The following is a 22,760-nucleotide window of genomic DNA, read 5'->3' on the forward strand; positions in this document are numbered from 1 at the left end:
CTCCTGAAAGCAGCAATTCAGAAAGCTAAGTTAAGGTTTACTGTAGGGAACTTACTTGGAAACACAGATACAGTAAATAACCAGGTAATTAAATATCTGAAAGAAACAGGATGATAGGTAGGATTTAACCCTACCCCTCCCCACCATTTTGTTTATTTCTTTCATTTACATTTTTCCCCCTACCCCTCCCCACCATTTTGTTTATTTATTTCATTTACAATTTTCCACCTGTCAAGCTAACGTTCCACACAGTCCGGTAGGGGGTGGTAATGCGCCACACAGTCCAGTAGGTGGCGGTAATGCACCTTAAGCTGGTTGCCAACCGCCAATCAAATAAAAAGAAGAAGAAGAAGAAGATGAACATGTTGCTACTCGCTAGCTAAAGGAAGTGAATGTTAATTTCTCAGTCTGACGAAGTCAATACAACAGGCAGGTGGGTAAAGGCATTGTTCCCTATTTCCTTAGATTTTGGGCTGTTTTTTTTACTAAGGTTAGTGTTTTTTCAAGCATACAGTAACGTTAGGCACCGTTCAAAAACGCGCGTATTTACCAGCCGCTTATCAATAACGAGCTATCTGACAAAATAGCTCAACAAACATCTAGCTAGGTGAGGTCGGACTGCGTCACGAGGTGTTCGCCCCCGCTGGAGTCGCACAATGCCTAACAACATGTTACGATAACAAAAAAAAGGACAGGAGCCATATTTGCTAAATGTGGGAGCTAAGTCAGATAATTTAGCTAGCTGGCTGTCAATGTACATGCGAGTCGCTAGCTAGCACTAGCTAACCTTATTATTAGTTTGTTCATAGACTCTATATTTGCATAACTTGAAGTTCCTGTATAACTTGGCTAGCGTAAATTGCCGTGCCTCAGAATGCTCCCAACTGCGCTCAAGATTAGATTAGATTCACTTCAAGTTAGCTATACAGGTAGTTAGATAACTTATTAGCTAGTTGGGTACTTGATAACAATTCACATTAGATATCTAGCTAATTGTCTGTCTGCGTATGTTGTTGCAGACTTCCTCAAAATGTCTGACTCTGACTCTGGTCCGGAGCTGACGGACACCGACGACATTAGTCTCGGGGCGAAACTCGTAAGTACTACAAAGCAAGTTTTTGCTATGACGTGTCCTTACAAACTTAGTTAAGTAATGTAACATACATGTGTATCAATTATGCAGCTGTATGTCAGGTGTTTATAAACCAGCTAATCAAGTTCTCCCCATTAGATCTATGCCAAAAACAATCCATTTATCGCCCTTCAACCTCCAGGTAAGACATTTGTGGTGTGAAAACTGTTAGTGTTTTGTGTATTATGTATATTTCTGGTCAAAGTGAATTATCAAAATGATTGAGTATTTAATTTGTTCTTACTCTGTGCCTGTTTTTGTCACAGAGGTTATTTATGAGCGATGGATGAAAATACCATACCATGTGAAGATGAAGGCAGCTGAAATGATGAATGTGTGTGCCTTTTGGCATCACATTGTCCTGCACCAAGAGGGCCATCACACCACACGCTGGGCTGTGCAAGTGGGCTTCCTAGACTCAAAGTAAGAGTTTTTTTTTTTTTTTTTACTCAATTCCTTTTGTCATATTCTCCATTGCCGTGTTACATAGCTATGGAAGATCAAATTGGCTCCATTTTCTCCTTTCCTAGTATCAGCGGTGACTTGAGTCTGAAGAGAGTGCGAAAGATAGAGATATTGGAAGCTACCCTCAGAGCAATGGCCAAAGGAACTGTAAGTTATCTATTTACATTTGATGAAATGTTGAGTCGTTTATCTTATCTTATACTTTACTCAGATGTGGTTTATCATGCTCAAACCAGCCTGCCTAACAGGGGTCCTACTCCCAATTTCACATAATAATGATTTTTTCCCCAACTATCCCAGTAGTTCAAAATGCTCTGTACCGGGACAGCTGCGAAAGTGTCTCAGAATGCTCATGTTACTTGTTTTCTGCTCTAGTTATTAGAAGACCAAATGAGGCATTTGATCTGGATAAGCAACAAGTTCAACTTGGTAAGTCAAGTGAATGCCATTCAATCCATGTCATTGGAAGTGCTAGTATGTGTATCACCACTTGTTTGAGAATTGCTCATATGTACTAGAGTAACTTATCTTGCTCCACTATTTGCTATTTGGAAAACATTCATACAGCCTAGAGATGTTCAACTGCCCATAGAGTTTCTCAAATGTTTCTCAGACACAGCTGAAGGCATAACTCACTTTTTCAGGGCAGAACATACAGCTTTATCAACTTTGTCCTTGGTGCCGACCCTCTGTTGTTCTGGATGATAGGCAATTAATTTACAACAGGGTAGGTGAATGCTTAGATAAAACAACACCATGTTTGGAGGCCATTTGGGGACTGAATCATGACCCACAGAAATGATTAAAGGAGACCCAAGGCACAATTAATTCTTAACAATCATGTCTGTAAGCCGAGGAGTCGCAACAGATGTCTTAAACATTGTTTGTTTGGCTCCTGAAGGGTGCAGTACATTGTATCAACAAACCTGTTTGTCAGAGTAAGTAGGAGAACACGTTTGATTAGTTAGGAAGTCTGAGGAGGAATGGAGCGTGGTTTAAAGAGCCTCAGGGGGCTCATCCACACATGGACAGTACATGTACACTCATCCACACATGGACAGTACATGTACACTCATCCACACATGGACAGTACATGTACACTCATCCACACATGGACAGTACATGTACACTCATCCACACATGGACAGTACATGTACACTCATCCACACATGGACAGTACATGGTCAAGCAAAGGAAACTGGAGTGGTGTTGTGGCATTAGGATGTCATGTGTTTGAGTCTTTCTCAACTTGAACGCTATGAGAATGCTATGATCCATTTACCCTGCGTTAATCATCATCTGAACACTCTTTACCCTTTGTACTACTGCAGTTTACAAATACTACCTTTGCACATACCATATTTTTGCACATTGCACATACCTCTTTTTGATATAGCCTCTAATTATACATCTGTACATACCAAACTGTACATGGCTCATAACTGTATACCTCAGTTGTCATGTTTTATATCATGTTTTTATATCATTATTTGCACTTCTGGTTAGATGCTAAACTGCATTTCGTTGTCTGGTACTTGTACTCTGCAATGACAATTAAGTTGAATCTAATCTAATCTGCTGAGGTCCTAATGCTAACTCTCTGTGGTCTCTATCATGCAGCTGAGGTCTAATGCTAACTCTCTGTGGTCTCTAGCATGCAGCTGAGGTCTAATGCTAACTCTCTGTGGTCTCTAGCATGCAGCTGAGGTCTAATGCTAACTCTCTGTGGTCTCTAGCATGTAGCTGAGGTCTAATGCTAACTCTCTGTGGTCTATCATGCAGCTGAGGTCTAATGCTAACTCTCTGGTCTCTCTAGCATGCAGCAGAGGTCCTGGACGACGCCATGTGCTGGCTGGAGCGCACAGGAGAGCCTCGCATCCGCCAGAGGGTCCAGGAGCTGGGCCACAGAGGGATCTGCTACAACGCCTTGCAGGTGGTCTTCACTGAGTGTAAGAGCAGCCCTGACACCATCATGTCATCATATAGGCCATTTAGCTGATGCTTTTATCCAAAGTGACTTACATTGCAGTGAGTGCATACATTTGTCAGTATGTATGGTCCCAGTGGGAATGGAACCTCCAACTTAAGCTTTGTTAGAGCCTTGCTCTACCAACTGAGCCACAGAGCTCAGCCGTAATTGATATAGTCAAATGCTTTGGGATCTTGGGACCTCCTCGATCATCCAACAATAAAACTGTGACAATAGTAGAGCATAGTGTAGCCATGTATAGCGCCTTTAATGTACGAAAGGAGCTATATAAATACCACATGGTGGTAGTAGGTCTACTACCACCATGTATAGCACCTACTACCACCATGTATATTAATGAACCACCCATAAAACTGTAATTTGGTGACTATACATACTATATATAATACCCTATTCAGTTTAAATAGTCTTTTTTTTCTCTCCCCTGTTGGGCTCCAGAAAAAGGAGAAGAGACAGTCAAATATTGTGCTTTTATTAAACAGAATCTATTCCGGAGTGAAACCTTTCTGGGACGCATGACTAACTTGTTCAGAGAGGAACACACTCACAGCCTTATCCACGCTGTCCCCACAAACCATCTGTTGTTTTGGGTAATAGGCAATGAATTTACGACAGGGTAGGTGTATGTTTAGACAAAACAAGAACCAGGTGAAAGGGCCGGTATGTAGAGTTTATCTGGTAGATAGAGCTAAATGGCCGTGATAACCCTGTAGCCTGACGATCTGGAGGAATGTTACTTGTAGGAACGTGATGAAGAATGTTCAGTGAGGAGGGCTGTGCTGTCAAAACAAAACCTTTTCTAAAATCTGGTGTCTCTCTGCATTCAAGGGCCTATTTCATGTTTGGTTTGACGACAAGGATATGCACATGGTTGCCACAGCACACAGGTGTTTTCTTTCCTACAGAGGGTGATGTAACCCTTCCCCCACCCCTCCTCTGCTGTTGTGTCTCGTGTAAAATGTGCCTCCCCACCCCCCCCTTTCCTTTTTTTTCTTCTTAATTTTATGTTTGTATATGTTTTTATCCTGTTGTGAAGCGTTTTGAGTTGCATTTCATGTACGAAAGCGCACTATATAAATAAAGCTTTACTTACTTACAACGTGGCATATGCATGTTTTCACATTTTCTGTGTGGCCAGCGGGGGCAGCAACATGCAAAACTACATGCTGCTCCTTTAAATAAAAGATGTATTTTTAAACATTGTCTTCTCTCATCAGATGCCCACTATACACAGGCCATGGGAGTCTCTAGTAAAAGAACGATGAAGGAGATGGTGGCTGGTCAGACAACGTGGTCTAGCGAGGTGAGGAATCATTGCCCTTGCTTCTGTTGTCCGAGTTACTCATTGTTAACTGTCTACAGTAGAGTAACCCAAACATCTGCTCTGGTTTTCAAAGTGCATGTAGGCCTACAGTGTTACATATCCAAGTGTGGGATTCCAGGAAGGATTTTAGAAATCTGATTTCTATAGTGTAAAGGGGTGATCTGGGATAATAAAGATAACATTGATTCTTGAAGCTTGCAACTTTTAGCAATAGTTTAGTTGATCTATAGGGGAATAATGCCTGATAAGATTTATATAGACATTTATTTTTACTTCTGTGACAACACACACAAAAGTCACTTCAGATTGTCTGGACAGATTAACATATTGACGACCCCAGTCTGGTAGACAATGAGAACTGGTTTCATCCGCTCAAGATTCGACATTTGCTAGACAACAGATACATTTGAATAGTTCACCTCCTTTTGTTTTCCCTAGCCTGTCTTGACGTCTAGAAACTCATGACAATGTTGACCCACACCAGGGTGATGGCCCTGCCTTTATTCACACCTGAACCCTCCCTCTTTAGGCCGTGTTCACACTTGACTTCTTTTTTTAGAAAAAGGCGCAGGCTTCGCCGCCTTTTTCCCAGAATGCATTTCGCAACGGCTAGCAGCGGGCAATTGAAATCGTCCATTTTAAACCTCCATTGGCTAATTTTGGCTTTACAAGTGTTAACATGTCATTAAATTGTGTTAACATGTTGACATTGATTCATTCTGAAGAAACCTGGTTCAGACCCCAACATCTTCAATAACCTCCGTCCCATCTCCAACCTGCCATTTCTTTCAAAAATCCTGGAAAAAGTGGTGGCTTTACAGATTCATACTCATCTCTCTAACAATAACCTCTATGAACAGTTCCAGTCTGGCTTCCGCCCCCTTCACAGCACAGAAACAGCCCTCCTCAAAATCACAAATGACCTCCTGATGGCAGCTGACTCCGGACTCATATCCATCCTCATCCTACTTGATCTGAGCGCCGCTTTCGATACTATATCGCACTCCACCCTCCTTAACCGTTTAGCCTCCATTGGTATATCTGACACCCCTCTACACTGGTTCCATTCTTATCTCTCTGGCCGCACTCAGTTTATACAGTTAAAATCATTCACATCCCATCCGTCCCCCCTCTCCTCTGGTGTTCCCCAGGGCTCTGTCCTTGGCCCTATCCTCTTCATCATCTACCTCCTCCCACTTGGTCTGATTTTCCGTAAATACAACATCCATTTCCACTGTTATGCGGACGACACCCAGCTCTACGTTTCCTCCAAACCCACTTCCACCCTCCCTCCCTCCTCCCTCTGTGCCTGTCTACATGAACTTAAATCCTGGTTCACTTCAAATTTCCTCAAACTAAACAGTAATAAAACAGAGGTAATTCTCATTGGCTCCAAATCCACACTCACCAAGCACCCCAGTTTCACCCTCAACATAGACAACTCCTTGGTTTCCCCCTCCCCCCAGGTTAAGAGTCTGGGTGTCGTCCTCGACAGCACCCTTTCATTCCACTCCCACGTCAACAACACCATCCGGTCTGCTTACTTCCATCATGGTAATATCAACCGCCTCCGCCCTTCACTCACTCCCAACAGCGCCGCAATCCTGGTCCACTCCCTCGTCACTTCCCGCCTAGATTACTGTAACTCCCTTCTCTTTGGTCTCCCCCACAAACTGCTCCACAAGATCCAACTGGTCCAGAACGCTGCTGCCCGTATTGTCACCAGAACCCCTGTCATCAGTCACATCACCCCCATTCTACACCAACTCCACTGGCTCCCCATCAAACACCGCATCGATTACAAAATCCTTCTCCATACTTTCAAGTCCATCCATAACCTCGCCCCTCCATACCTGTCCGACCTCCTCCACATCAACATTCCCACCCGGTCCCTCAGGTCTGCCTCCTCCATCAACCTGACCGTCCCCCCAGCCTGTCTGTCCACCATGGGGTTTAGAGCCTTCAGCCGCTCAGCCCCTCGCCTCTGGAACTCCCTCCCCCCCGACATCAGGAACATTGATTCAATCTCCTCATTCAAAACCCACCTCAAAACCCACGTGTTTACGCAGGCGTATCCCTGTTGATTTACTGTTCCCGTGCTGCTCTGCTGCTAGCTATGTTTTAAAATGTATATTTCTATGTATTTTGAATTTTGTAACTGTTTTTAAATGTGTTGTTGTACGGCGACCTTGAGTGCCATGAAAGGCGCCTTATAAAATAAATGTATTATTATTATTAAGTTTTAATGTTAGGGTTAGTATGTTTTCAGGCGAGAAAGTAACCATATACAGTGGGGAGAACAAGTATTTGATACACTGCTGATTTTGCACGTTTTCCCACTTAGAAAGAATGTAGAGGTCTGTAATTTTTATCATAGGTACACTTCAACTGTGAGAGACAGAATAAAAAAAAAAATCCAGAAAATCAAATTGTATGATTTTAAAGTAATTAATTTTACATTTTATTGCATGAAATAAGTATTTGATACATCAGAAAAACAGAGCTTAATATTTGGTAAAGAAACCTTTGTTTGCAATTACAGAGATCAGACGTTTCCTGTAGTTCTTGACCAGGTTTGCACACACTGCAGCAGGGATTTGGGCCCACTCCTCCATACAGATCTTCTCCAGATCCTTCAGGTTTCGGGGCTGTCGCTGGGCAACACGGACTTTCAGCTCCCTCCAAAGATTTTCTATTGGGTTCAGGTCTGGAGACTGGCTAGGCCACTCCAGGACCTTGAGATGCTTCTTCCGGAGCCACTCCTTAGTTGCCCTGGCTGTGTGTTTCGGGTCGTTGTCATGCTGGAAGACCCAGCCACGACCCATCTTCAATGCTCTTACTGAGGGAAGGAGGTTATTGGCCAAGATCTCGCGATACTTGGCCCATCCATCCTCCCCTCAATACGGTGCATTCGTCCTGTCCCCTTTGCAGAAAAGCATCCCCAAAGAATGATGTTTCCACCTCCATGCTTCACGGTTGGGATGGTGTTCTTGGGGTTGTACTCATCCTTCTTCTTCCTCCAAACACGGCGAGTGGAGTTTATGCCAAAAAGCTCTATTTTGGTCTCATCAGACCACATGACCTTCTCCCATTCCTCCTCTGGATCATCCAGATGATCATTGGCAAACCTCAGACGGGCCTGGACATGCGCTGGCTTGAGCAGGGGGACCTTGCGTGCGCTACAGGATTTTAATCCCTGACGGCGTAGTGTGTTACTGATAGTTTTCTTTGAGACTGTGGTCCCAGCTCTCTTCAGGTCATTGACCAGGTCCTGCCGTGTAGTTCTGGGCTGATCCCTCACCTTTCTTATGATCATTGATGCCCCACGAGGTGAGATCTTGCATGGAGCCCCAGACCGAGGGAGATTGACCGTCATCTTAAATTTCTTCCATTTTCTAATAATTGCGCCAACAGTTGTTGCCTTCTCACCAAGCTGCTTCCCTATTGTCCTGTAGCCCATCCCAGCCTTGTGCAGGTCTCCAATTTTGTCCCTGATGTCCTTAGAAAGCTCTTTGGTCTTGCCCATTGTGTAGAGGTTGGGGTCTGATTGATTGAGTGTGTGGAGAGGTGTCTTTTATAAAGGTAACGAGTTCAAACAGGCGCAGTTAATACAGGTAATGAGTGGAGAATAGGAGGGCTTCTTAAAGAAAAACAGGTCTGTGAGAGCCGGAATTATTACTGGTTGGTAGGTGATCAAATACTTATTTCATACAATAAAATGCAAATTAATTATTTAAAAGTCATTCTGGATTTTTGTTTTAGATTCCGTCTCTCACAGTTGAAGTGTACCTATGATAAAAATTACAGACCTCTACATTCTTTCTAAGTGGGAAAACCTGCAAAATCAGCAGTGTATCAAATACTTGTTCTCCCCACTGTATATTCCCAAAATGTGTCCAGTTTATCAAAATAACCTGTTTATATATCTGATCTGACGTTTTTTTTCGTCTTCTGTTCGCTAGCTGTAACGTAAATTAGACATACTGTATAGGCCTTTTAATGATTATTTATATATGTTTGTAAATTGGGCATACTGTATAGACCTTTTAATGAGTATTTATATATGTTTTTTAATTAGACATACTGTATAGGCCTTTTAATGATTATTTATATATGTTTGTTAATTAGACATACTGTATAGGCCTTTTAATGATTATTTATATATGTTTGTAAATTAGACATACTGTATAGGCCTTTTAAAGATTTTTTCCTGATATTTTCAGAAAAGTCAAGAGTTCAAGAGCAAAGGAAATGACCAGTTTGCGAAGAAGAGATATGATACTGCCATAAAGCATTACTCAAAAGCCATCAAATATCAGTAAGTGGGTTTCCCTCAGTATGATTTAGGGAAGACAGGTTTGGTTTTTTAAACTGATGGGGGGGAGGGGTTGCCTTTACTGTTGAGGAGATACATTTATGGCATCATAGTGTAAACTTTTAGGTGTTCTATGGTAACCTTGGCCTCAACTTTGTGTTCTGTTACTAAAGTTTAATCTTGATGTGTGTTACCTCTCATAGATATACATATTTCATTTTTCAATTTGTGATGCGCTGTTCAGTGATGACAATTCTATCTTGTTTTACAGCCCTGAAAACCACATTATCTATGGGAACAGAGCACTTTGCTATATTCGTTGTGAAAAATATCTGTAAGTCCCAAACCAATGATCAGCATGTCTGTTTTTCTAAGAGGCAGCAAGTGACTTAAGACCCAACATGTACATTTGTTTTTAACAATTAAGGCTTTCTTTTGTTTCTGCAGAAAAGCCGTCGGTGATGGAAAGCGTTCCATATTGATAAGCCCAACTTGGGCCAAAGTAAGCATTTCTACCATGTCTGAAGACCTTAGGGTAACCGCTGAACAGAAACTCCACATCAGTGTTGGATGGATAAACTGAAACTTGTTTGCTTTTTAATTGGGGGACAATGTCCAATGCTGATGTCAACATGTGCGGCCTTGAATGATTGTATGTGTTATTCTGTGGTCTGCCCTGCAGGGTCACTACCGTTACTGTGAGGCTCTCTTCTTAATTGGAGAGCACAGATGGGCCCTGGAGTCCAACCAGTGGGCCCAGAGTGTGTGTAAGGAGGACGCTGAGGGCATGAGGGACCTGGTTCAGCAGTATGGCAAGTTTACTGCGGAGCTGAAAGACTCAGTCAGAGTGATTGAAGTGGACCTTAGCAGAGGTACGTTGGGTGCAGGGAGCGGCAGTGGACATAACCATCATGTAGGGAGGGTTCTAGTACCTAGATTGTCTATGGAGGTGCACTTTATTAACATGGATCCAAGGAAAACTGTTGTGGTGGTAAGGAACTGCCGTAGAACTTTAGGGTATGATTTAAGTGTGGCGACATGTTTATGAATTTGTTTATGGTTTCGCATGTCAAGGGTTGTTGCAAATGCTCACACATTCCATAGATGTCTCATGTTTCCATACCGCCCACTCCCCAGAGACTTCTCTCTTCTCCAAGGACACTGTTCTCCCACTACATTCCTTGAGTCAGTTTGGGAGCTGGCCCTGACCAGGGTTTCCCTTAGAAAAAAATTGGTGGCGGTCAACGTGTCCGGGAAGATTTCAATGTCCCGGACATCATATTAAAATATAATATAGGTGTTTGTCGCGGTGATTAGCTGTTGTGTAGCCTATATATGCCATTTAATGTCTATTACTCATCCGATACGATTACATGAGCTATATAATAATATAGGCTTTCATGATTCGCATGCGCTACTATGGCATATGTCCAGGGCTGCACGCGCGCCAAACTGGGCAGCCTAGTCACCTTTGCTACTTTGAATTAAGACTGTAAGCCACTTTAAGATGTTTATTTCAATTGCATTAATCGGATTTGAGGATAATTTTAAGTATGCCTAGTTTAGCTTTTGATGCCCATTTGAACGGACTGCATCGATCAATGAACGGACTCCACATTACGTTAACTGAAGTCTGTTACATTGTTTCACGACAGTAATGCGAGTTTGCTATTTTCTCTTTCCAGTTTTAGCCTTTTCATCAATAAAACAACATAATTTCTATAACCACGTCTCGCTGGTTAGGAAGGCATTAAGTTTAGCTGCCTGTCAAATCATACTTATTCGGACTCGGGAGTATGAGAATGAGGAGGGTGTATCGTGGGGGGTTTACACACCCGTGGACTATTTTTCACCTTAGTAGAACAAATTAAACTCCAACACTATACACCTCGTTCCAAATTATTATGCAAATTATATTTTTCTCAGATTTTCCTAAATAGTCGATGCAAATGACAATCAGTATAATTTTCAAGTCATCAACCGTTAGAGTATAATTCAAATTTTATTGAACAAACCTCCCAATGATAACAGTATTTTTTTTTTTTAATAAAAAACTCAAAATGCACTGTTCCAAATTATTATGCACAACAGAGTTTCATTTTTTTTTATAGGTTGTAAAGAACTAAAAATTGTAATTTGATGAATTTAGGGTTAGGAGGTCATATTAGGAGGTCATATTTACTGAAATCAAAAGCTATTTCAAACAAAAACATCTTAACAGGTCAAGTTACATGTTAACATAGGACCCCTTCTTTGATATCACCTTCACAATTCTTGCATCCATTGAACTTGTGAGTTTTTGGACAGTTTCTGCTTGAATTTCTTTGCAGGATGCCAGAATAGCCTCCCAGAGCTGCTGTTTTGATGTGAACTGCCTCCCACCCTCATATATATTTTGCTTGAGGATGCTCCAAAGGTTCTCAATAGGGTTGAGGTCAGGGGAAGATGGGGGCCACACCATGAGTTTCTCTCCTTTTATGCCTATAGCAGCCAATGACACAGAGGTATTCTTTGCAGCATGACATGGTGCATTGTCATGCATGAAGATGATTTTGCTACGGAAGGCACGGTTCTTCTTTTTGTACCACGGAAGAAAGTGGTCAGTCAGAAACTCTACATACTTTGCCGAGGTCATTTTCACACCTTCAGGGACCTTAAAAGGGCCTACCAGCTCTCTCCCCATGATTCCGGCCCAAAACATGACTCCGCCACCTCCTTGCTGACGTCGCAGCCTTGTTGGGACATGGTGGCCATCCACCAACCATCCACTACTCCATCCATCTGGACCATCCAGGGTTGCACGGCACTCATCAGTAAACAAGACTTTTTGGAAATTAGTCTTCATGTATTTCTGAGCCCACTGTCATGCTGCAAAGAATACCTCTGTGTCATTGGCTGCTATAGGCATAAAAGGAGAGAAACTCATGGTGTGGCCCCCATTTTCCCCTGACCTCAAACCTATTGAGAACCTTTGGAGGCAGTTCACATCAAAACAGCAGCTCTGGGAGGCTATTCTGGCATCCTGCAAAGAAATTCAAGCAGAAACTGTCCAAAAACTCACAAGTTCAATGGATGCAAGAATTGTGAAGGTGATATCAAAGAAGGGGTCCTATGTTAACATGTAACTTGACCTGTTAAGATGTTTTTGTTTGAAATAGCTTTTGATTTCAGTAAATATGACCTCCTAATATGACCTCCTAACCCTAAATTCATCAAATTACCATTTTTAGTTCTTTACAACCTATAAAATGTTTCGAAACTCTGTTGTGCATAATCATTTGGAACAGTGCATTTTGAGTTTTTTTATTTAAAAAAAAAAATACTGTTATCATTGGGAGGTTTGTTCAATAAAATTTGAATTATACTCTAACGGTTGATGACTTGAAAATTATACTGATTGTCATTTGCATCGACTATTTAGGAAAATCTGAGAAAAATATAATTTGCATAATAATTTGGAACGAGGTGTAGATGGATTAAACTCAACTAAAATGATGGACACCGGCTGAATAACTGAGAGAGGGGGAGACAGGTCTCAAATGTGGAACAATTACAACATTTAATACAGACAGATAAGATAAAACATACACAAATATATAACATTGATATCCATAAACTCAAATTACTGTGGTATTGTCAACCTAATCTAATCAGTCCTAATCTAATGGCACCAGTAGCCCAGGTTGTCGATAGTAGCGCACGTGGAGATGGACGATGACTGAATGTAGAGGAGGAAAGTTCAATGGAAACTCCCGGAGTAGAAGAGGTAGCCAGGGGGATGTTGTACTCTGAATCTCCCGACTCAGGGCTGGAACGGGCACGGCAGGCTCAAACTGAACGGGGTGGAGATGGCTAGCGTCTTAACTAGCCGCATCTCACGGCCCTCGGTGGTCATTCACTGTGCTTTAGCACATCCAACACGCAGAACAGTAACCTCGACTCCGGTCACTGCAATCGTTTTATTTAGACTAGGTCAAACAAAATTAATTGACAAATTTCTCCCTCACAACTACTCCCTAAAGCAGGGGTGCTCACACTTTTTGGAACCAAGATCTACTTTTCAAGTAGCCAGTCTGCCAAGATCTACCAGTCTAGTTTCTACATCGCAAACGTACATGCACGTACTACAAACACACACACACACACACACACACACACACACACACACACACACAGTTCCCAGCCTGCATAGTAAACTCACAATACACTTTCCCTCTCTCTGTCACACAGCCACAGGAGAAGACCATCACAAACCCTCCCTCTTTGCTATTCTCGCTCACACACATTCACACACACACACACACACACACACACACACACACACACACACACACACACACACACACACACACACACACATTTGCCAGTCTGCATAGGGAGCCATAGCACAAACCCTCCCTCTCTCTCCCCCTCTCTCTCCCTCTCTCTCTCTCACTCTCTTACACACACACACACACACACACACACACACACACACTCACTTTCTCTCACTCACACACTGACAGCCAGTCTGCAGTACCATAGCCAACTACTGATCCAACAAACAGAAAAGTAAACCAGATACAAAACAGGTAGTTCCCTAGTTTGAAAGGAGGAAATAAATGCATTTCTCTACCTTAGTGGGAGACCTGGCACTGGGAGGAGGCAGCTAGTTTCTAATAGTCAGGGCTGTAGGAGCTGGTTGCAAGGCGTAGGCAGGCTACAAGGTGTCATCAGCCACTGTGGATCTGTCATCGAAAAGGCAATCTGCAGCCTCGAGAAACTTTTTTCACAATTTCGCCGTCTTTGAATGACTTCTTGTGTTTAACAAGAACGTGACTGACGCGATAAGAAGCTATCGTTGCAGCCGTACGTTTTCGCTCTTTTGCCACATTTCCCTTCTTCGAAACAGCCATCGTAGATCTGCAGATCAGACAGACGCACTTCCAATATCACATCGTGTAAAAAAGTCCTCCTCCCATTCTGGATGGAAGTTGTACGTTATTGGTTTCTTACTTGGTCCAGCTTCCCCACTCATTTGTATAGCCTTTATTTAGTATTAAATAGTAAATAGTAGAAATTGGAAGCCTAACTAGGTAATTAGTCTCGCCGGTATTTTGTATTTTGTAGTTGGTGCTGTTGACTGCGCATGCGTGGTGAACCGCGTGTTAGGTGTAGGTGAAAAGATCAGATCGCAGACTGGCTTACCTGTACGTCAATCAAGTGGCAAAAGCCATAGTGAGGATGGATGATAGGCGAACTCTTTTTTTCTTTTTCTTTTTTTTTTTTCTTTTTCTTTTTTTTCTTTCCCGTTTTGTTCAATGCCATGCGATCTACCCATACTACCTTTGCGATCGACCGGTCGACGTATTGGGCACCCCTGCCCTAAAGGCACCTTCACTCTGTAGCAAACCACAAACTACTCACGCAGTTGCGAGACAGGGTTGCCAGAGGGGGCGGGTTACCGCCGAATGGGCTACTGGATTTAGCGGTTATAGACTTTTTAGGCTGTAAATTGTCAATCCTATCTGGCAACCTTGCCGCTAAGCAGGCTATTACCGCTGTTTGTTAATCGCATAGGCTAGCCTACACATTAATAATAATGATAAAAATATAGACTATATAGTCGTCTTTTTTAATATAGAAGGAATCAGAATATGTGACAATTTAATTTGAGCAAATTGTATTCAAATTGTGCTTAGAGGGAATTATTTTCACCTGACATTAAGACTGAAGAGGTTTAAATATGTCAGACTTCAACAGATTTTACCGGACAAAGACCGGTAATTAGCGGTTAAGGGAAACCCAGGCCCTGACATTACATACTGTTTAAGCTACATTACCTACCTAGTATTAATGTGGTTTAATGTGGGTAAACGGTGCATGACTTCCATTGTGTTATTGAGATCACTCCATCTTAGTATGATTTGGCTAGATAATTCAATTGGAAATCAATTTAAACATTTTGTAATCCAGGTTTCATGATGTTTCTGTAATGATGGTCATGTTTGTCCTGAAGGCGAACTTAATTTAGTCTATTCATTTTTAGTTGGGGGACAGAAAAAAGCTACGATTACAAGTACAACAAGGAAATTTAACACTCAAAGGTATGTATGATGTGTATGTAGGAACAGTAAAAGGTATGTATGACGTGTATGTAGGAACAGTAAAAGGTGGTAATAATGTGTATGTAGGAACAGTAAAAGGTGGTAATGATGTGTATGTAGGAACAGTAAAAGGTATGTATGATGTGTATGTAGGAACAGTAAAAGGTGGTAATAATGTGCATGTAGGAACAGTAAAAGGTATGTATGACGTGTATGTACGAACAGTAAAAGGTGGTAATAATGTGTATGTAGGAACAGTAAAAGGTGGTAATAATTAGGGCTGGGTATCGCCACTGATTTCCCAAAACAATTTGATTCCGATTCACAGCTTCCGATTCGATTCACGATTCGATTCGATTCCGATTCGATTTAGTTACAATATCAATTTTCCTTGAATATGAAGAGATTCTCAGAACTAATGCTATAAATGGTTCAAGGAACCCTATAACATGTAGCATTGTTAAACATATCAATGTTTACATTAAGAATTGACTCCAAAGCAGTTACATGAATGTACTTCTTATTGGAACATAAATTAACATCATTGACCAACATTTTGCTGAATCAGACACGACAAAAAGTGCTTTTTAACGTGCTTTACTGCAGCCAGTGTAAATAAAGGGGCTACAAACATAGCCTATCGGTAAACAAGACATCACATATCCCTCAGGACTGTCTCAAATAGCTTATTTGCATAATATATATATATATATATATATACAAAATAAAAATGTGCAAAACTCAAACGAAAATAGTGCAATAGATGAGGGTATTTTGGGGAACAAAAAAACACATTGTAAACCATAATGTCCATGAAACTAAAGCCCTTCATTACTGCTTTCTCACTTTTTGGAGATTGGAAGATTTTATTCAGGAATAAACATAATTGGAAAATCAATGATTATTAAAATACTGTAGTATACAGTAACAATAAGTTAGTGGAAACACCACAAATCTACGGAACCACTTATTGAGGCATCACCCTGACGTGAAACATGGAAAAGAGGATCCGAAACAAGCCTCGCTGATAAAGTGGCAAGTGATTGTCAGGTACGAGTCCATTGCTCTGGATGTCCAGCTGTCACTGTGATGGCCTTTGCTCTGCAAGAGATCCAACGGCATAAGTCAAGTAAGTCAAGTCACTGTGTCACACGTTATGGCAACTCTCTCTGCTGGCTGGAGTGAAGTTGCGATGTCACGTTTCACCTGCGCGGACATGTCTGGGACTATCACTTCACTCAACTGTTTGCGTGTCGGTAACACGTAGCGTGGTTCTAGTACACTGACGACACTGACGACGCTGTAGTAATTTGTTGGGCACGCTGAGAATTTGATTGTAATTTGCAACCAAACGTCTTTATCAGCGAGGCTTGTTTCGGATCCGCTTTTCCATGTTTCACGTCAGGGTGATGCCTCAATAAGTGGTTCCGTAGATTTGTGGTGTTTCCACTAAATTTAACCTCCACTGCGCACAGCTTGCATATGGCTTTGCTTTTGTCCTGCTCATCTCTATCGTCATAATTTTTACATCCAAAATGCACCCAGACATCTGCCTTTAAGCCTGGTCGTTGCGTGAGATATGATAAATTCTTGTAGCGCGAGATCTGGCCATGAGATCTCGTTGCGGGTTGAAGCTGCAAGCAAAAAAAAAAAAAAAAAATCGATCTCGGGATTTATGAATCGATAATCGCTCATTCAATGAAGATCGATTCAGAATCGGGAAATCGATTTTTTGAACCCAGCCCTAGTAATAATGTGTATGTAGGAACAGTAATAGGTGGTAATGATGTGTATGTAGGAACAGTAAAAGGTATGTATGATGTGTATGTAGGAACAGTAAAGGTGGTAATGACGTGTATGTAGGAACAGTAAAAGGTGGTAATGATGAATAATGGACCACTCTGACAACAAGGTTTTTTTCTGTCATCTTCCAGACCAGCCGCTAGAGAGTCGCGACAACTGTCAGTTAAACCCAGTAGTAAGGTAACCCCCCCGCCCCGCCTTAAACTGTCATTACAGTCATTAATGAATTAAGTTAATGCATCAGGAACATGTTTCTAATTTTATAGGTGTCATTTTGTCCCCAGACCCAAGGCTCAGAGGTGGAGACGGACAGTCAGCAAACTCCAGGTGAGGTTCAGGCTGCTGTATCTAGGGGTTAGGACAGGTCAACACTACTAAAGGTGTACTGGGCATAGTTCTACTCACTAAAACCCCTTTCACACATGCAGTAGATTCCATGGAATGTATATATCATTTAATGTATATGGCAGTCCCATGCACCTGTCTCGTTCAAATTCACGTCTACTACATTCCAGTTCTGCATCCAGTTGAGTGTGTGATTCAAGTAGCTCGTACAAACCTGGGCATTGGCATGTGTGTAAAGGCGCAACATGGCAATCGTAGGGCATTTAGCTCATGTGTGAATGGCGACAGTCACTGACGGACCCGGGTTGGGATTCCATGTCATTTACAGGGTACTATGTGTGAAAGTTAGCTTGTCATGATGCAACCAAATTGTGCAGATAATACCCTTTTTAAATAAATGCTAATAATAGAGATTATCTGACAATCCTGCTGGCTTTCGTGTCTTTCAAATGCTGAGATTACTGTGTGTGTTGCTGTAAGAATTTCCCCCGTGAGAATGAAAGGCAGTTATGTAACTTTTCTTTGGCACTCTGGCAGAGAAGTCTAAACAAGACAAACGGGAAATTCCATGGCCTGCAATGTACAGGTTAAAGATGGCAATGTAGTACAACTGGTTCTTATTGACCATGTTACTGTGGATGGCGTTTAACATTTTAAAAAATTACATTAAAATGTTTTACATTTAACATTCGCTTTTAGCCAAAGCAACTTACAAGTACATTTGTCTCAAGTGAGTTAATCATCTATTGTAGGGGTAGTGGTGGTCTAGTGGATAGTGAGTTGGACTTGTGATCGGAAGGTTGTGAGTTCAAATCCCGCCTGAAACCACACCACTACTAGTGTCCTTGAGTAAGGCACTTAGTCCTCAGTTACTCCAGGGGGAATGTCCCTGTAATTCCTAATTGTAAATCGCTTTGGATTAAAAGCGTCTGCTAAATGGCAAAATTAAATTATAATTATCTATACATCAGTCGTCATAAGCAAAACAATATGCTAGGACCAGGTGCCATTGGCAGTCACAATACTAAAAACGCAAATGAAAAAACGCATTCCAAGAAAGAGAAACTTCTACACCCACTAGGTCCTGAAGACTTCCCCCTGTCTGCCACCCCACAACAACAGTGTCTGCCCCCCACCCCACAGGCGTTGTGACCTCCCGTGGGTCTGTTCTGTCTTAGCTGGGCTGTTGCTGTGAGAGCTGGCATGCCACACTCCCCCTGGATGCACTGGCAGGCAGGCAGCAGACGGCAGCATGTTTTTCAAACAATTGAGTTTTCTGAAGCTAATCCTTTTCTCCCCAGGGAAAAATGAAGAGGGAGCATCTTTGTTGGAAGATACCAAGGTGCCTGAAGAGACGAAAAGGTGATTGTGGTGCTTTGAATTGGTTTAGGGTAATCGTTTAACCCTAACCCCACTTATATGGAATGGAGGTAGTGGTAACCTTTCGTGTGAAGCAATAATATTCAACTAGTGTAGATGTTGATAACTTGAAGTCATGCAATAACATGCAATATCTTGGTGCCAGAACAGTGGTGTTTTATTTAAGCGCCTTGTCAAACCTCACTAAGTATCTGAGTCTCGTTCTTGTGTATTAGAATAGATCAAACATGTTAGTTTGATTGGAAATATTTCCGTGGTGGAGAGCACTTTTGCTAACAGTTCTAGTTGAGTCTTGTTGCTGAACAGCCTGCAGCTCTGAGTGAACCATTCCCTAGGTGTGGAACTTACAGTATACAAGATAACTGGATGGCAGGCATGGCATTTTAAAGCAGATTCCTTCAAGTTGAGAGGATGGAAATACTGGACTTAAAATCTCTTCCTTTCAGGGAGATGGCTGACAAAATGACCAGCAAACCTGAGCCCAGTGCTTCAGAGAAACCGAAGGTGAAGAACAGAAACCAGCAGTCAAACAAAAAGGTACTGACATGATCTCAAATTCCATCTCACCAACAGGCTTTTGTTGAGAAAATAATTGCTCATAGAATGCAGGGTTATTGTCTGTGAAATCACTTGACTGGGTATTCCTAACTCTAGGGGTTGTTTTGATTTATTTCAAAATGTAACGAAAGAATTAAAAGTTCCTAGATGAATTCATTGTTCATATGTGTACAGAAACCAGGAGTGGGTTGGCGCACAAGAAATACATACTCACACTTGATGGATATGATCGTTTTTTGGTTATTGGCTATGGTGGAGGATATTGATCTCAGATGTCTCTCGTGTCTGCGTTGTGTGATTCCAAACATTCAATGTAAAATAGCCCCTCAACAACACAGCCTTCAGGTTCAATGATGGACTTCAAACACGGGTTGCTGGGTCCTCAGGAGAATAGATTTATTACAGAATTGCAGCGTATAGAATAAGACCATCCTGCAGCTGCTATCTGAAAACATTGATAAACTGTCTCTCTCTCAGTCTGGTAAACAGCCCTCGATTGGTGAGACTGCATTTACACCTCTGACCTAATAAGTCTACTCTTAACACAATGGATATAATATCATAAATACACAATGGATATAATATCATAAATACACAATGGATATAATATCATACATACACAATGGATATATAATGAATAGAATTATTGATCAAATCTAACTCACTGAAGAAAGGCTTCAGATAAATAGTTTGTTGCGTGTTCCCCTGCTGGTGCGTAGTAGAAACCATGATGATGAGATTATTTATGTTGCGTGTTCCCTGCTGGTAGAGTAGAAACCATGATGATGAGATTATTTATGTTGCGTGTTCCCTGCTGGTAGAGTAGAAACCATGATGATGAGATTATTTATGTTGCGTGTTCCCCTGCTGGTGCGTAGTAGAAACCATGATGATGAGATTATTTATGTTGCGTGTTCCCTGCTGGTAGAGTAGAAACCATGATGAGATTATTTTAGATTTACAAAAACCAAAAGGAATTCATTCTACAGTCTGCTTTGTGTGCAAATCCACACCTGGTTTCTGATGCCCTTTTTACAGTCTAATCTTTCTGTATGTGTACGGAAAATGCACTGATTCAGTAGTTTGCATGCGCTTCATTATCAACATTTGCTGTGGCTCGTCAATTTGAGAGGATTTTGCCGTTTTATAAGCAAAAAACTGTTAATTACTCTTGCTTTTGTGTGTGTAATGATGACTTCTGATATTGAAGTATAAAATCCAAGTGGGTGTAGAATAAAATTGATGCTCAATGGAAAGTTGAATCAGGACAATTTATTCAGATATTTGGGCTCATACAAAGGCCTGCACACAGTCAGCGGTCACGCATAGAATGAGCAAAGACTAACATGTGACATGAGTGGTCGTAGAGGTCATGACCTGACCCCAGGAGGTTTAGGCTGCTTGTCACCATCTCTGGGAACTATGGTGGATTTCTCTTTTAATTGTTGGTTAAAAATGTGTAATATTAAGAAAGCTAAACTGTGTTGAACGATGTGCCTAATATGACCTCATGATGAACTCAAGATGAAAGAAAATTAGGAATGCTGGGAAGAAGACTAAATTGCACCATGTGTGATCAGGAGGGGGTCATCAAGTGTGTAAGATGCCCCCACCGTTGCAAAAGTAAAGAGGTCAATCCGGGAATGCCAGGGAACTTGGGGACAAATGGGGATTGATCAGTGATCAGAGAGGTGTTGAGAGCATACAGGAGCAGCTATGCAAATGACCATCTTTATGACGGGACGAGGAAGAGGTATAAAAGTCTGTGTGGAGTCTGGTGGAGAGTTGCTTTGCAGACCAACTCGGCCCGGCATTGCTCAATAAAGGTTCTATCTTGTAATCAATCATCAGCTCTGGTTTCTTTGATTTATTTATGATTAATTATAAATAAATTAATTATAAATCTTTATAGTTAAATGTATTAGAGTAAAGATTTTCCACGACAGAACCCAGCCAGTTACGATAACCAGGATAGTCGGCTGACTTTTAATTTAAAATTGCAATCTTTTCTTCTCAGATGCTGTCTGGCAGCTACAAACAGAGTGTGATTGAGGCGTTGAGATCTCTGGTGAAGGACGCCCACACAGCCCTGGCCGACCAGCGCAGCCGCAACGCAGAGAGCGCCTTCTCCCAGGCCCTCAGCATGCTGAAGGACAACGCAGCAAAGGTACAGCACAGCACCTGCCCCAGGACCGTGTCTCTGTCCCTCAGCTAGCCTAGCTAACCTAGCTAGCCCTGACTGTCTGTCCCTCAGCTAGCCTAGCTAACCTAGCTAGCCCTGACTGTCTTAACAGGATCATGTCCCTCAGCTAGCCTAGCTAGCCCTGACCGTCTGTCCCTCAGCTAGCCTAGCTAGCCCTGACCAACTATACAGGATCATGTCCCTCAGCTAACCTAGCTAGCCCTGAGTCCCTGACCGTCTATACAGGATCATGTCCCTCAGCTAACCTAGCTAGCCCTGACCGTCTGTCCCTCAGCTAGCCTAGCTAGCCCTGACCGTCTGTCCCTCAGCTAGCCTAGCTAGCCCTGACCGTCTGTCCCTCAGCTAGCCTAGCTAGCCCTGACCGTCTATACAGGATCATGTCCCTCAGCTAACCTAGCTAGCCCTGACCGTCTTTCCCTCAGCTAGCCTAGCTAGCCCTGACCGTCTGTCCCTCAGCTAGCCTAGCTAGCCCTGACCGTCTATACAGGATCATGTCCCTCAGCTAGCCTAGCTAGCCCTGACCGTCTTAACAGGATCATGTCCCTACGCAGACGACCTCGCAGTGGTGTACTCTGCTGGAAATTGGCAGTCTGTGGAGGGGATTCTGAGCCAGGACATGCAGACACTAGTGGCATACTTCTGGAAATGGAGATTGAAGCATAGCGAGGCAAAGACAGTGTCGGCTGCCTTCCACCTTAACAACAGGGAGGCTAAACGTGAGCTTAGAATACACCTAGATGGAACTCCCCTGCAATGTTCCGTTGAGCCAGTCTATCGCGGCGTGACATTGGACAGGACGCTCACGTTTCGCCGGCACCTCGAGTCACTGCGCAAGTAGCTAACAGCTCGTGTGGCGTTGATGAGGCGACTGGTTGGCTCGGGCTGGGGCGCCGGCGCAAGGACCTTGCGCACTGCAGCCCTAGCCCTCGTTTATTCAACTAGTGAATACTGCGCCCCAGTATGGTGTCGCAGTGCCCACACCCGCCTCATCGACTCGCCTATAAACGAAGCCTTGCGCATTGTGACAGGATGCCTGCGTCCTACCCCCGTGGACAACCTTCCCATCCTAGCAGGCATTCAGCCCGCAGGCCTCCGCCGCGTGGGAGCCACAGCACGTCTCGCCTGCCGGGCCGTGGAGCTTAATAATCATCTGCTCCAT

At 42.6% G+C, this 22,760-nt stretch overlaps 1 protein-coding gene across 2 annotated transcripts in view; it reads left to right on the top strand.

Annotated features, from left to right (window-relative positions):
• Positions 1 to 1,021: 1,021 nt before the first annotated feature.
• ttc3 (tetratricopeptide repeat domain 3) overlaps positions 1,022 to 22,760 on the top strand; it is a 60,804-nt gene continuing 39,065 nt past the window's right edge. For both annotated transcript variants that reach the window (XM_080528582.1, XM_080528583.1), the window contains exons 1-17: positions 1,022 to 1,096; positions 1,232 to 1,274; positions 1,399 to 1,555; positions 1,663 to 1,744; positions 1,973 to 2,026; positions 3,414 to 3,546; positions 4,805 to 4,890; positions 9,135 to 9,229; positions 9,498 to 9,560; positions 9,674 to 9,728; positions 9,909 to 10,098; positions 15,255 to 15,312; positions 17,247 to 17,295; positions 17,400 to 17,442; positions 18,762 to 18,822; positions 19,287 to 19,377; positions 21,416 to 21,565. In XM_080528582.1, the coding sequence (XP_080384708.1) occupies positions 1,031 to 1,096; positions 1,232 to 1,274; positions 1,399 to 1,555; positions 1,663 to 1,744; positions 1,973 to 2,026; positions 3,414 to 3,546; positions 4,805 to 4,890; positions 9,135 to 9,229; positions 9,498 to 9,560; positions 9,674 to 9,728; positions 9,909 to 10,098; positions 15,255 to 15,312; positions 17,247 to 17,295; positions 17,400 to 17,442; positions 18,762 to 18,822; positions 19,287 to 19,377; positions 21,416 to 21,565 (1,476 nt within the window). In that variant the 5' untranslated portion in view covers positions 1,022 to 1,030. The remainder of the gene's footprint in view (positions 1,097 to 1,231; positions 1,275 to 1,398; positions 1,556 to 1,662; positions 1,745 to 1,972; positions 2,027 to 3,413; positions 3,547 to 4,804; positions 4,891 to 9,134; positions 9,230 to 9,497; positions 9,561 to 9,673; positions 9,729 to 9,908; positions 10,099 to 15,254; positions 15,313 to 17,246; positions 17,296 to 17,399; positions 17,443 to 18,761; positions 18,823 to 19,286; positions 19,378 to 21,415; positions 21,566 to 22,760) is intronic.

This window comes from Nansenia antarctica, assembly GCF_963989245.1.
Source record: "Nansenia antarctica genome assembly, chromosome: 4".
In the NCBI taxonomy this organism is placed as follows: domain Eukaryota; kingdom Metazoa; phylum Chordata; class Actinopteri; order Argentiniformes; family Microstomatidae; genus Nansenia; species Nansenia antarctica.